The following is a 14,413-nucleotide window of genomic DNA, read 5'->3' on the forward strand; positions in this document are numbered from 1 at the left end:
CACCAGGATGACTGGTTTGCAGAAATTTAAAGCAGTACACGCCGAAGCTACCGCAGAAGGAAACAATAGGGCAGTCAGAGAGCAAGTATTCTTCGGTTTCCACGTATCGCTCAAGGCGCAATCATGGAAGAAGTTGTGCCGAGCCAATGAAGTAGCTGACGGCACGGAGCTGACGGCCAAGGAACTGCATGAAGAGCGAGCAGCGATTAGACACCTGCCAGTGCTGCTGCAGCCTTATTCGTGCTAATCACTTCGGATGCGATTACTTCTCGACTACTTACGATTACTTTACGATTACTTCAGATATAATGTTCATAGAGGGGAAGAAATTTTACCTGTCGCTATTAGGAAGCCGACTAGGTGATTTATGTCTCTAAAAATAAATAATAAACCGAGTAGTACCTCCCATTGTAACTGTTCTTCCATTAATATTGGTACAGGACGGCAGGCCGATTAAAACCTAATATGACAGACGGCGGTGGCGTGATTTTAATGGCGGCAGCCCTAGCGCGAATGCTCCGTGCTGCGCCATAGCCCACTTTGTTGTCTTCTAGTTCGTGACAATGTCAAGGAAAGGCGATGCTAAACACGCACAGAAAAAATCATTCTTTTGCTGAACGTGATTAGTTTCCTCGTCAATTTTTTTGTGTAAATCATCTTAGCAATCAAGGATGGCGTTTACAATTCAGACCTAGTTAGTATTTCTTCTCTTAGTTAGGAGTACTTATTGTGATATGTACTCGCAGGTTCTGGTCGGAAGTCTACGACTGGGAACAACTCTCCAAATCTGCCCCTAATAAGGTGAGTGTGATCGTGATGATGTGGTCTAGCGAGATGAAATTAAGGCATGGAGAAGAAATTTCAAAAAAATATTTTTATTAATCTTGAGAGAAATGGGTGAATGGTTGCTGACCCGCCGAAGAGGAAAGAAATTTCGCATATCAACCAGCTTTTACTGGTCATTACATTTCCTGTTTTCATACATTGCAATATCCGGTAATAATTGCATTGCAGGATTTGCACTTGCAGGGAGGATCACAATCAGAGATGCCACAAGGCTGAAATAGAAGGCGATTTGTTCACTTCGCACGAAAGTTATTTAAACTGCCTTTATGAAAACTAATATCACATACTGAGATGGAACTATGGGCTAGTTAGTGTGAAATCTCGAATAGACACACCACGGAAGAAACAGGGCAAGAGCGACTGGTCTCTCGCTCTGTCTTGTCTCTGCCGGGCTGTATCTTTGCGCTATATCACGCTGTAATGTCATTTTTGTGGAAGCTGCAATGACATGAAATTAATGAGCTTAACTTAGAGGCCATTCCTAAGGTTAAATTACTAGGGTTGTCCAATATATTTTGCCGTCTGGTCTGTTTATATTTGGTTAAATTGACAGACGTTTTGGTGAAATAAACTTTGATGCTTCCGTCCTGTGTGGGTCTTCTGATTTCTCAGCTGGCAACGCTGACATCGAAGTAGCTGGAAAAGAAATGTCCCCCTACGCGGGCGTACTACATTCGTTAAAACAGCGTGGCATAATCGAACTTTTTTCCAGTGGGAAGGTGTTCCACCTACTGATATTAATTCTATGTTGATTGCTGTTAATAGGGGGGGGGGCGTATGTTGATGTTAGCACTGTCTGGAGATGGGTAACGACTGTAAGCACAGAAGACACTGCCACGTCGAGTGTGCATTAAAAGGAACGCAGTCGATGGCCGCTGTCTGCATCCACTCCAGAGCCCGTGGAATGTGTGGATGCGTTCATTCGTGGCAAATACAGCGTTAGGCAGAGAGGCAATGCGTGATTTATTGGGCGTATCGCCCGGAGCGGCGAACCACATAGTAAACGACGGCCTTGGGTTAAAGAAAATGTGTTTCCGGTAGGTGCGTCTTCCGCTGGCAGTCGACATGATACAAGCGCGACTGGACGTGTGTCAGCAAAATTTGGTGCGCTAAGCTGATATAGATGCGTTAGTCAATGAAATCGTCAGTTGTGGTGAGTCATGGGCTCATCACTACGACCAAGCGACCAAACTCATGCATGCAGTACAGGAATCGGAGCTACTCTTCTCCTATTAAGGCCTATTCATGACTGTGAGCTTACAAAATTATAATCAGCATCTTACCCAACAGTGACGGCGTGGTTTTGATTAAATTCCTGGAACGTGGCCCAAATGTCAACTGAGCATGCTGCGTGCGGACGCTGACGCAGTTGCGCGTTTGTCTGCGGAGAGTTCGTCCGCAAAATAGTCGAGGATCATTGAGCATGATAACGCTCGGCAGCACACACTTTGTTAGACAACCGTCGCTTTGGAGCGCAGCCTCACCCACCCTATAATCGGGACCTAGCGCCAAGTGACTCCTTGCTTTTCCTGAAGCTGAAGAAGATCTGAAGGGCAGGCTTTTGCGCCCCATGAAAATGTGATCAATGCAGTGCGTAGTTGGGGTCGTCGACAGCAGGCATCGTTCGTCGTTGACGGCAAACAAGCACTAGTGCATACATGGCGGCAATGCGTCAACGTGGGTGGGTGCTATGTCGGGAAATGAATTGTTTCTCCCTATAAAAACATTTCAACCTTCATTTTTGTCGCAATGATCTTTCGTTATCCCGCATTATTTACTTAGAGAGCACGAGGCTAATACCTTGCACGCCCCTCGTATGATACCGCATGTCCTGATGAAGGCGCATAATTACTTCAAGTGAGGAAGTAATATCGACTGCTTTAGTTGCTCTCGTCCGAATTTAGAAGAGTTTTTATTTTGAACATGCGAATCCGAAAGAGTGTAGCGCAATACCAAATTTTAAATACTTCCATAACATTGAACAACGAATGTATGCCATATTTGGCCTTGTTTTTATGTAAAATTGTTTTTGGGTGTGTTTCAGGGGTATGCTTCTTCGGTTTCGAGATGGGCGGGAAAAAGAAAAGGAGAAGGTTTTGCTGAAATTCCACCAGCTGAACCCCAAGGAAATGTGTATTCACTATGATATGCAACTAGTTTCTAAAATAGTTCTTTTCAATGCCACCTTCGCGGTTGTGTTCTGTGCATTACGTTATAATCCTGTTCCTGATCAGCACCGAGTGTATTGGAGCATCTTGTTTTGCGAAGTTGTTTGCTTTCCTTGGCCTTTATGGGAAGATGACAGTTGCCAGTACTGCTTACTCTGCCAAGTAGGGTGGAACCAGATACCATGCCTGAACGTAAAGCCACAATATGTCTGGCGAAAAGAGTTCCCATGTCAGAAAGAATGGGGCTGACACTTCGAGCTCCGCAAATCACAAATGACTTCCGATTCGACTTACGAGGACGCTAAAGTACAGGAAGGAGACAAAGAACACAATCTTACATAATACTGCTATGTACGACGACCGAGAAAATCCCACTATTAAGGTAATTAAAATATATTTTTATATTTTTACTTAGGAATCGGCGTTAACGTCAAGAGTTTTCGAAACTAGACGATGTTCTGCAATGCAGGTGCATGTTTCGCGATAGTATGTCTGCTTACGGAAATATCGGGAATTTTTTTGTTGCTATGAATGAAAAAGAGAATGTAATTTAGGCTGCTCTAAATGACAAAGGGAATGAGACTTAAGTTTGGCGTTTTTTGAACACTTTGTAGTAATTAACAATTTTGTGACTACTTTTAACTGAAGCGGCGTATTGTGGTCTGCTTTCAAGATCAGCCATACAAGTCTGTAGCCAGATGCTGAAATGCAGCTAAATATACGAAAGAAACTATTTTTCGCTCGTTCGGCATCTGTACTATGGGATCAATGATTTTTGATAAATTTGATTTTTACGAATTCTCTCTGGCCGTGAAAACAAAAAGCTTCCTTTCATTTCTGGTTGGACAGCCAACTTACGATAAAACGAAATAACAATATTTAGATCGCATCATTTAGATCATAAGCTCCGCGCAATCTACCGATATTTTTAAAAAAGTATCATGCAACGATTCTGCATTCCGCGTTATTACGCTGTTTTTTTTTTTTCCAGATAGCCATATGTCTCCACCCTGGCTTCTACAGTAACGCAATGAAGGAATGAAGATGAATGACTTTTAAGTATGCATTTTGTGCGCTGTAAGCAAGGTCTTCACATTTTGTGCATAATAAATTCCTTCAAGATGAAAATATATTTTTGTTAGATTTGCGCTGAAGTTAAGCTGTTTTGAGCTTTTTCTTCTAAACAGAAATGAAGCACCTTTCTAGATAATTACCGTGTTCCGGCTAATGGCACCCGAATTTCGGTAAAAACTTTCCTCCGACCTCAAATGGGGTCTTTGTAAAAGGTGTTACTCAGCCTCTGTGCAAATGTAAACCCAATAAAAACTGCGAAGTTCATTATGTAAGCCTAGACACGTTTATTTTCCATTGACAACAATTTAGATATCGACGAGAGCTCTACTTTAAGAACAGTTGAACAAAATAAAACATTTGGAGCTTTCTTAGTCTGTCAGTGTTCTGTGTTTTATGGCCAAGTTGATGCCATATTCATGAAGCTAAACGATTATATGATGTGTTGGCAGCAGCGACATGTGTTTAGGGCAGCGAAACATAGCACAATTTTTCATACCTGTCCAACGCAAGAGGGTTTACCGTCACTTGATGGACGTGTGTTGATGCAGCTGAAAAGAAATCATAGAAAAATTAAGAAGTCATTAAAAACACGCATATCACAACAAACGGCCGCGAGAGCCCGTTATATTTCGTCTAAAGTGCATAAAATGGCACATAGCCCCCTTCTGTTGCATGAGAGGTGTGAACTGAGTGAATAATATTGTGAATGTTAACAACGGACGGTGCATTCTGTGAAGTCATAAGCACCCTACGAGAGAGACTAAAAGTTCTTGCTCCCCACTCGAATAGGAAGGCTACAGGTGTCCAGGCTGGTTCATTATTAATTTGGATTAATATATCCAATATAAGCTACTGGCTCGAGCCGTTTGGCGAACGTAAGTTCAGCTGTGTTAAGGCGGAGTCTTAGGCAAGTCGCTGAATCATACTTAAAAATTGTGCCATCGTGCCCTTTTTTCTTCCCTTGTTTCTGCGCTGTTTTTTATTTTAAGCAACGATAAAAATGATTTGCTCAAGAGAGGCAAAAAAATAACAGAAAAGAAAAATGTAGAGCATGCTCTGCTTGAAATTCATTGTGCAAAAGTGAGTTATGAGTGTTCTAAGAGTCACATAGGTGGAAGTGGAACACGGCGATGCTGGAACTACGCAACAGCGAGGGCGAAGACTTTGACATAACTCACCATTCAGCCTGCAGGATAAGACCAAGCAGCACAGCGACCATCACGTACTGAAATACTTTCATCTTTGGTTGAATGCCTGGAGGTGCTGATGAAAAGAATAGAAAATTCGTTATGAAAATTATACTGCAATACACACTTCTATAAATAAATGTAAAGGTATAGAACGTGCGTTTCTTTACTATACAGCACATTAAGCGAAGTCCAATAGGCATTCCGGCTTAGACGGACAGTTTTATCAATAAGCGGCATTTTAATTTCATGTCATCTTACGATAACATTTGCCCCAATTGCAACAAGGCACAGGCCTTTGTGTTCCCCACAGTTGAGGCTTCATTGCTCTGTGGAGGTATGTTCTGTGTCAGTGCCAAGTGAACATTGGTTGTAAAGAGACAATGTGGTTTCCCTCTGTCAGTCATGGGTTTGTATCGCACGAATGCTGTTCTTGCAAGTCTGCCGATCTTGACGATTAGAACCTGCCAGCGGAGTGTGCCGAAACCACGATGCCTCACTTAGCCAGTCGGGATTACTGGCCTCAGTTTTTATACATCGCACTATTTCCAGTTTGTGCTTATGGGTGGAACAGGAAATGTCACCTTGGCCATGTTCATGTCTCGACCTGTGAAATGTAATGGGTTCATAAATCTAGGCGTCCTTTTCGTATTTCTTCTTTATACTCAAGATTCGCAGGAAGTCTGCGGTACGGTATTTACTAGTTTCACAAAAACCATTGAAAAGTGCAAAAAAGTCCTGCATTCTTTTGCATTTTGCAACTCCGCGGAAAAAAAACTAAACATTTTTCACTCATTCATTTGAGCAAAAATTAAGTACCAGAGCTCCGAATTCTTTGAGGTGACCTGGACAACAAGAAAACGACAAAACGATACCGCAGCTGTGATTTTCTTGAGATAACCTTAATCAACGCAACCTTTAGTTACCATTAACGGAAACATTTTCGCCTAAGGAGCGCTTGCGCCCCACGACTCTCCAGAAGTCTAAAGTTTCCCTTTTTGCGAACTATGTTTTTAGCGATAAAATGTCAATATAATGTACTACATATACCTACACATTAGCCTAACTGCATAATAATCAGCATGCCCTGTACATGTCGTGTGGTTGAAAGTGTGCCGCATTTCATTTTCTTGTTTCCATAATTCCGCAGCCAATATCATTCAGGGTTACACGCTGTGAGAAGCAGCAGTGTGTTATTGGACAGCGCTGCCGGTGTCGTGGGGGCTCAGGGACAATAGAGTGCCATGCTGTAGTGAAGCAACCCCGGAAATTTTACTTAACAGTGACGTTTATAGGCTTAGGCACGAACAGCTGTTGGTTTTGAGGAGGAGCTACGTGTAGAAAAAATTGCGGATGTGTTTATTTCAAGACAAGTTATCTCTGCCTCCAAGCTTTATCACTGCAGACAGAAAAAATTGGCGACTGTGCGGAGTCATCCTCCGCTTCATAATTAAAAATAAGTTTAGCAGAAAGTAACCTTCTAAACATGCTTTTATCCAAATGAACTAAAAGTTTCATGCTAGAGAACAAAATCCACAGCATTTTTTTGGGTACTTTTTAGCCAGTATGAAGCACAAACATCAGCAAAGTAGAAGTATGAGCACACATTGAGTTTTTGTGCAAAACAGGTATTTGTGAAGCGTATGGTTTCTACACTCACCGGTAATTTATTTCGAACCACACCGCAGTCGAACGGTATTTTTTATTACCGGTTTAATTCTAATTTACTCTATTGTTTGCAAGCTTAACGCTCATGACGCGAAGCATAATAGTTTTAAATTGTCTTAAATACAGGGACCTGCACTTAAATCTTGTGTCCGAATGCGAGATATCGCAACTTTCATCATCGGTAATAAGAAAAACATTGCCATATTGCCCTCCCGTTTGAGAACGTCCGGAAAGTGCTGCTTCATTTTATTGCGTTTGAGAATTTACTCTGTACAGATAGTTTATAAGAAACAGAAACGAAAAGCTAATAGTTGCTTTGTCCCGTAGATATGATTTGAGTGAACTGAGAGAACATTTGCAAGAATTGCGTAGAAACAGTTCTTCAGGAAACGTGATTTTGTGGAAACAGGGATTGAAAACACACAAATATTGCGCTTCCTGTCTTACAAAGCCAAAGATGCGGTTTGTGTGTGTATCCGTTCATTTTATGTTATAGCGCTTGCGTAGCTGCCAACGAGTGCGGTGGCATGAAAAAGAACTTTAATAATAAATTCGTTTAGTGGCTGCAAGGAAGCGTGCAGCACTAGATGACGTGTACTGCCATATTGTGAATTCTGCCTTTTCCTTTCAACAGGGAATTCATAAAACATCTACCTCTATCCTACCTCATCATACCTATCCTAATTTAGAGATTTTTTCTCTTGCGTGAATGAACGCTGGATGACGCAATATATTGCTGCAAGGATGGGTTTATTTAAAAGGTGAGCGGGAAAAATGGTGAGAACAGGGAACGGCCAGCGTCAGGCTAACCACAGTCCGAGTTCTCGCCATTCAACCTTGTCTCGTCTACCCTGCACGCAGCGTAAACAACATCACAGTTGTCCTCGGGCAGGCGAAGCTAGCCGTAAAGCGAGTTAAAGAGGCCTTGGATTGTAGCGTTTTATTCGAACCACGTGAGTAAGCTGCGTCGTTCGCAAGCAGAGATTCGTCAAGGCTACTTTTACGATGACATAGGTGATGTCGCTCAGCCGAGGGATGCTTGCAAAGGGTCCAACGTATCGGCATAAGAACTTTCGATACGAGCCTCGGCAACGTAATGGCGTCCGAAGCCAAACGAGACCTCCCGGTTCGTAGGTGACTGTAACATGAGCTGCGTCGTACCGCACCTAGGTCTTGAGATGCGATGGTGCGCAGGCGAGCAAGACGACGGGCTTCCTCAGCGAGGCAAAGATGTTGCGAGACGGCGGAGAAGAGAATAACAGTATCCAGGAAGGTTTGAGGTAAGCGTGCGTAGAGAAGGAAGAAAGGAGATAGCCGGTTACTTCGTGCTTAGCAGGGTTATAGGCGTACGTCACAAATGGCAAGACGGTGTCCAGTTCTTATGGTCGGAAGCTACATTAATCTACATCATGTTGAAGGGTGTTCGGTTGAGGCACTTTGTAAGGCCATTTGTCTGGGGATGATAGGGATTAGAATGGCGGTATTCTGAGCCACAGAGCCAGCAGATTTCTTCTACGACGCCAGCTGCAAACTGTCGACCGCGGTAACTGATGATCACTTGGCGTGCGTCGTGGCGAAGAACAATTCTGTTAAGCAAGAAGTGGAAAATTCCGCTTGGCAGAAAGGAGCGCTGCCGTTTCCGCATATCGAGTCAAGTAGTCAACAGCCACGATAATCCAGCGGCAGCCGTCAGACGACTTCGGGAAAGGACCAGTCAAGAGAATTATTGTTTTCTCAAAAGGTGACGCGGGGGTTTCGACCGGTTGAAGATCAGTCGGTGGCGTGGTGCATCGCTTAAGGCGTTGACAGGGTCCACAACATGCGACCTAACGCGTTGTGGTCGTGCACAACCTGGGCTAATAAAAATGTTGCCGGACTCTCGAGAGAGTGCGGACTTTCGAGAGAGAAGCCGGGACGACAAGCAACAGACGGGCACCGTCAGCTAAGCAGTTCGTTTTGAAGAGCAGACCATCCCGAATAGCAAAGGGTGCTATCCAACAATGGCCTTATCAAACACTGGAGTCACTGCGGGATCTTGGCTTTGCTCGTGCTGGAATGTTAGGTGGTCTGACAATGTCTCAGTCACAGGTGCGAGGTAGTCGTCTAGATCGTCGTCACTTGCTGACGGGCACGGAAGAGGATATCGACGCAGTGAGCGTCAGCGTGGCGGCGACCACTCTTGGAGGGCTCAGAAAAGTCGTATTTTTGGAGAAGTAATGCACGAGGTAGGCGACCGGAAGGGTCGCTCAGGACAAGACAACACAGGGAGTGGTGGTCGGTGATTACGGTGAAATGGTGCCCGTATATACGGGGTTTAAACACGACCACAGATGCTTAACTTCACGTAAGTCACGCTGCTCGGATGAAGAAGCGGCTTTCTTTTCGTTCAGTTATTATTTGTGCTATAGCCACGATCCACGCTCGGGCCCGGTTGAGGAGACACAGAGGGATTGTTAAAAATTCATAATCGTGGGATGCGACCAACTTGAGGCCGGAGGGTAAAAAACAAATTCCGACGAAACATTCGCAGTCCACACAAGGGCGCAATGGCCTCAACGGCGGCACGGGACGCGAGAAAAGTTTTTTTTTAGTGACGTTGTTCAATACACTGTGGACGCCTGCTGGTGTTGCAGAGCAGTGGACAGGCATAAACATTTTCGCCAGAGCTTTAATAACACATCGTCGCTGACACAAAAGTTCCTTCACTAGTTTTATGTAATTCTTGCGCAAAGGCAGACAATATCTTGCGCTTCAGAGAAATGTCGCTGGCTGCGCAATCGACCGTTGCTCCACAATCGCGCAGAAAGTCAATGCCGAGAATATAATGCGTGGCTCGCGCTAAAACTGTAAACTCAACCCGAAATGTTTCCTCAGCGATGGCGGCTGACAGCAGAGACCCACAGGGCGCAAACGTTCTCCCTCATCTCCGCGAAATCTGTCACTGCGGTCCCAAGCAAACATTACAGTTGGTCCAAGGTAATTGTTGAAAGAAAGACACATTACGGAGACTTCAGGGCTGATGTCCGCTGAAGCGAAAGGATTTACACCATTTACACTAACATGTACTGTGTTCTCCAACATCACAGCAGGCAGGGGAATCGACGAAGATGACTGCTCCTCGACCTCACCTTAATCGACCGCTCCTGCTAGTTTTCCGGTGGCGGCAAACCCGAACGACCGGATGAGGATGGCGACTGGCCTCTGTGCGGGGGTGGTGCTGTGAAGCTGCGTTCAGAACCAGGAAAGTCACACCGAAAGGCTTCAGAGCGAGATGGTTGCTGAAAAGATTTATTCCACGCAGCCTTGTTCCGGAAACCCAGTGAAGATAGGGTCTAAGAGCGTGCGGCCTGTTGTCGCCGGCGCTGACAACACCGCGCGATGCGTCCGCGGCGGTCACAGTTATAACAAAACGGCGGGTCACGAAGACGGTAGGTCACGGCGGGAGCAGACGGTGGTCGATAGACGGGAGGAGGTGCACGGTGCACGTCCGTGTGTAGGAATATCGGGGGGTTCATAGGCTCAGAGGTGTGACCATGACTGTAAGAGGAGCGCGGATGTTCTGGCTGGCAGGACCACGAGGCTGGGGCTTCATCGTGCGGTGGTAAACAGTGCATTCCTAGTAGATAGGTGGTGCGCTGACGCCTTGCAAGGGCTTGGTCAGCTCCTCACCGAGAACTCTGCGCACCAGTGAGGCAAGTTCTTCATGAACAGTGTAGTGAACGCTGGCGACCGTTGTAACGTTAGAAAGGCGTCTAAATTTGAGTGAAATTCGCCGCACTTTCAATGGCTCAAACGTGCAGCAGTGCTGAGTAACATCAGTAGTACTGGCGAGGGTGTCCTCGGTGACCAGAAAATGATAAACATCGGCAATCCCCGTTAAAAGACGGACAACCTTGTCTTCCTCAGACATTCGCCTTTTCACGATGCGGCAGAGCCTCAGAGCATCCTTGATGTAAGTCGGCACGTTTCTCATGACAACTGCACATATTCAGAAAGGGTCTGTTCTTTCTTGCGCTTCTTGGTGCGGAGTCTCCAAAGCACTTAGTGATCTCGTCCACGAACTTCTCCCATTTAGGTAGTGTGTCTTCGTGGTTCTCAGATCACAGCAGTACTGTGCCGGCCAAAAGGAAGACCACGTTGGCGATCTGCATGGCTGACTCGCAGCTATTATGCTGACACGTTGGTAGTGTGTCAGCCAATGTTCGACATCTTGATACACTGTAAGGTAGTGCCATCTTAGTGCACTATTTAAAGCCGCGACTCGCTGTGACTACTATTCAATGTCCATTGTTTATTCTTCGACTATTACGAAAACGTTTAAACAAAGATTAGAAGATGAAACCGTATGTATTGGAAGGCGTCGGTAAACCCGTGTGCTTAATGGTTGGCGTAAAACATGAATATTCATAAGCATTCAAGCAGAAACAGTAAACCCACTGCTGCTTAAAGAAAGGCAATACCTGAGTGGCAGTTTTAACATCTTATCTTTTAAGAATACATATTTCGCTTTTTGCCTGAGAATGCCAGAAACGGAAAAAGAAGTTGCACATTTTTTGGGGCCACATAGTTACCCGACTAGTATACATAAAGTTTGGCTTAAAATTATAAAGAACATTCAGGAAGTTTCCAGTTGCAAGTAATGTGGTATTTCGCGATACAGTACTTCCTATTACCTGATAAAGTTTTTCAATATGCTCAATAAATTGCGCACCGGTAATTCATAGTCGCCAAGCTAGCACCCCTCTGGTTCAACAACTCTCGCATCAGGTGCCAGTGCAAAGCAGCTCCCACAAAATCAAAATTGCATGAATAGCACACAATCCTTTAAAACTATTTATGAGGCCCTCAATGCGTGATTGTTTTCATAACAGCAATATCCCACCAGTGTGACCACTAGGTGTTTTAATGTCTACTGCACTTAGAATTAACGTCCGCTGTTTAAGGAGCAATAATTTCGTTGCAGCACTTATCGTGTACAGTACGGTTCAAGCTGGTGGCACCCAAAGCACGAGGTGCAAGCACATCTAGAGAAGATAAGTAGGGACTGGGAAGAATAATTTCTTAGCTTTAGGCACTAATGAATGAAACAACACGAACTCACATGTCACTTTTCTTGGTTGGCTAGTAGCACCTACGTAGTTCCTATCTTTTACGCCTATTATTCGCCTTATAGAGCGGCGAAGTTCGAAGTTCGCTTCATGGAGATCTTACAGCTTTTATAGAAACTTTATAGGAGGTAGATGAACAAACTCATATATAAATGGCAGGTACATATGGTACGGGTCTGCTTTGTTGATTTTGGTTTGGGATACATAACCGATCCTAAGTAAAGCTGTGAGACAAATTTCATTGTTTTCGTTCATAACAAAACTCCGAGACCTTTCTTTGACAGCTTGTCCTGCAGGCTGTTTTTTGACATTGTTAAAGGGCAACTGAAGCGGCTTTAGAATTCGATTTGTTTAGGGTTGCAGAATGTGCGAAATGTGCATGTAAAGACTGCGAAATCGTTTTGCTCTAGCATATTAAATGGCCTAGCATTTTAAAGTCATCGTCGATGTTCAGGCTTCTCTGAAGTGCACAGCGACGGGCAGAGGCCTCTATAATGAAATCAAGTATGACGGCGCTACGTTTCCAGCGAAGAAACGGTTATTCCATGTGAGAAAACCGACGCCATCGAAGGTGAAGCTCACGGTGCATAGTTTGGCGCCATCTGACGACGCACAGCAGCATGCAGGCGTAAGCAGCGGACATCTGAAATTTCGGCAACAATGACGTAATTGCCGAGTTTCCTCGCACTCCTTCAACGCAGTGAGGAGAAGGACGATTATTTCACTATTTTGAATGCTAGTGCAAAAACACTTTGCATGCTTTATCTAGGAGCTTGATAGCTTCGAATTCTTGAATAACCTGGAATTCTCAAAAATTGTTTCAGCTTCCCTTTGAGCATAATGAGGATAACATGAAGCTTTGTGAACTAACCACGAGACCTTTTCTTGACAGCTTGTCTATACCGGCTCTTTTTTGACATTGTTAAGCATACTGAGCATAACATGAAGCTTTGTGATATATATTGTGAATGGACAACGAAGAAGACAGTGCTGGGCTCGTGCACAGTGCGCGAAGAACACGAAGTGTGTTGTGTGTTCCGTTGGCCTGCAATAGATCGACTGAGCTGCTCTCAGCTATCTCTCTGTGACTACGCCTACTCCTCGTGTGCGTACATTTACACGACATTATTGGCGTGAGGTGCGATGTAGCCTACAGCAAAGCACGGAGCTCCGCAGCGGTCTTCACCTCCCCTGCTCTTCAGCCATGCTCAGCACCGGGGCTGCACCATCGCCGTCCGCCACCCCGGCGGTCATCATTGCCCACCCGCGTGGTCCCGGAACCTTCAATGGAATGGATGGTGCTGATGTGGAGGACGGGCTCGCCATGTACGAGCGTATGAGCACACACAACAGGTGGGACCCGACGATGAAGTCGGCCAACGTCTTTTTCTACTTGACGGGCACTGAAACGGTCTGGTTCGAGACCCATGAGGAAGAACTCACCAGTTGGGACCTGTGCAAGCAGAAGCTTACCGACTTGTTCGGTAAGCCATTCGGACGTCAGGTGGTCGCGAAGAAGGAGCTTGCATGCCGCGCCCAATCGTCCACAGAGTCCAATGTGCCTTACATTCAGGACATTTTTGCCCTCTGCATGAAAGTTGATTCCGTCATGTCAGAGAGCGACAAAGTCGGTCACGTTCTAAAGGAAATTGCAGACGACACCTTGAAGTTGCTGGTGTACAAGGACTGTGGAATGGTTGACGCAATCCTAAAAGAATGCCGTCGGTTGGAACAAGCGAAAGGCCGCCGTATTTCCCCCCAGTTCACGCAGTTGCCGAACACGGCGACAACGTCGTCCTGCGTAGGCTCCCCACAAGCGTGCCCCCTGCCAACATCCGACAGCCTGACACGACTTGTGCGCTGAGAACTAGAGGCAGTGTCTCCCACAGTTTCCCAGTTATCGGTGCCGGACAGTGCCCTTGCAGTACCCCTTATACAGGCTGTTGTCCGGCAGGAATTCGCTAATTTCGGGATCCGACCTGTATGCTCCATTAGTTGCCCAGATGCTTGTCCTGTGTCTCCGGTGCTCGGTGCCCGACATCCGTACCACACTCGACGCAGCCGCAACCCGGATGAGTGGAGAACACCTGACGACAAGCCCATTTGTTTAACTGCTCCCGAGTTAAATCTCTCGACACTGCAGAAGCCGTCCGTCATCGACCTACCGCCGCGATCATGATTCTGTCTATCCCCGCCGCTGGTCGTCGCCCACTGAACCACAGTTCACAAGCTCCGACGCTCAGGCCCCTCACACCAACCGCTCATCGTCACCTTACTGTCGTCGATCTGCGTCGCCCCAATCTCGCCGCCCGTCATCTCCTGGCCCGTATGCTTGAACCCGTTCGGAAAACTGATGGCTGCA

The 14,413-nt window shown here is 45.6% G+C and overlaps 1 protein-coding gene across 2 annotated transcripts in view; it reads right to left on the minus strand.

Annotated features, from left to right (window-relative positions):
• Positions 1 to 903: 903 nt before the first annotated feature.
• Positions 904 to 14,413, minus strand: part of LOC149333253 (uncharacterized) — a 56,905-nt gene continuing 43,395 nt past the window's right edge. The window contains exons 1-4 of one of the 2 annotated variants that reach the window (XM_089558622.1): positions 12,045 to 12,165; positions 5,267 to 5,351; positions 4,585 to 4,636; positions 904 to 1,058 (exon numbers count right to left, since the gene is read on the minus strand). In XM_089558622.1, the coding sequence (XP_089414748.1) occupies positions 978 to 1,058; positions 4,585 to 4,636; positions 5,267 to 5,328 (195 nt within the window). In that variant the 5' untranslated portion in view covers positions 5,329 to 5,351; positions 12,045 to 12,165 and the 3' untranslated portion in view covers positions 904 to 977. Of the gene's footprint in view, positions 1,059 to 4,100; positions 4,637 to 5,266; positions 5,352 to 10,071; positions 10,169 to 12,044; positions 12,166 to 14,413 lie in introns of those variants that run through there. The other variant, XR_016285300.1, reaches the window with a different exon arrangement.

The sequence above is a fragment of the Amblyomma mixtum genome, chromosome 8 (assembly GCF_055824585.1).
Source record: "Amblyomma mixtum isolate Tamu chromosome 8, ASM5582458v1, whole genome shotgun sequence".
NCBI classification, from domain to species: Eukaryota; Metazoa; Arthropoda; class Arachnida; order Ixodida; family Ixodidae; genus Amblyomma; species Amblyomma mixtum.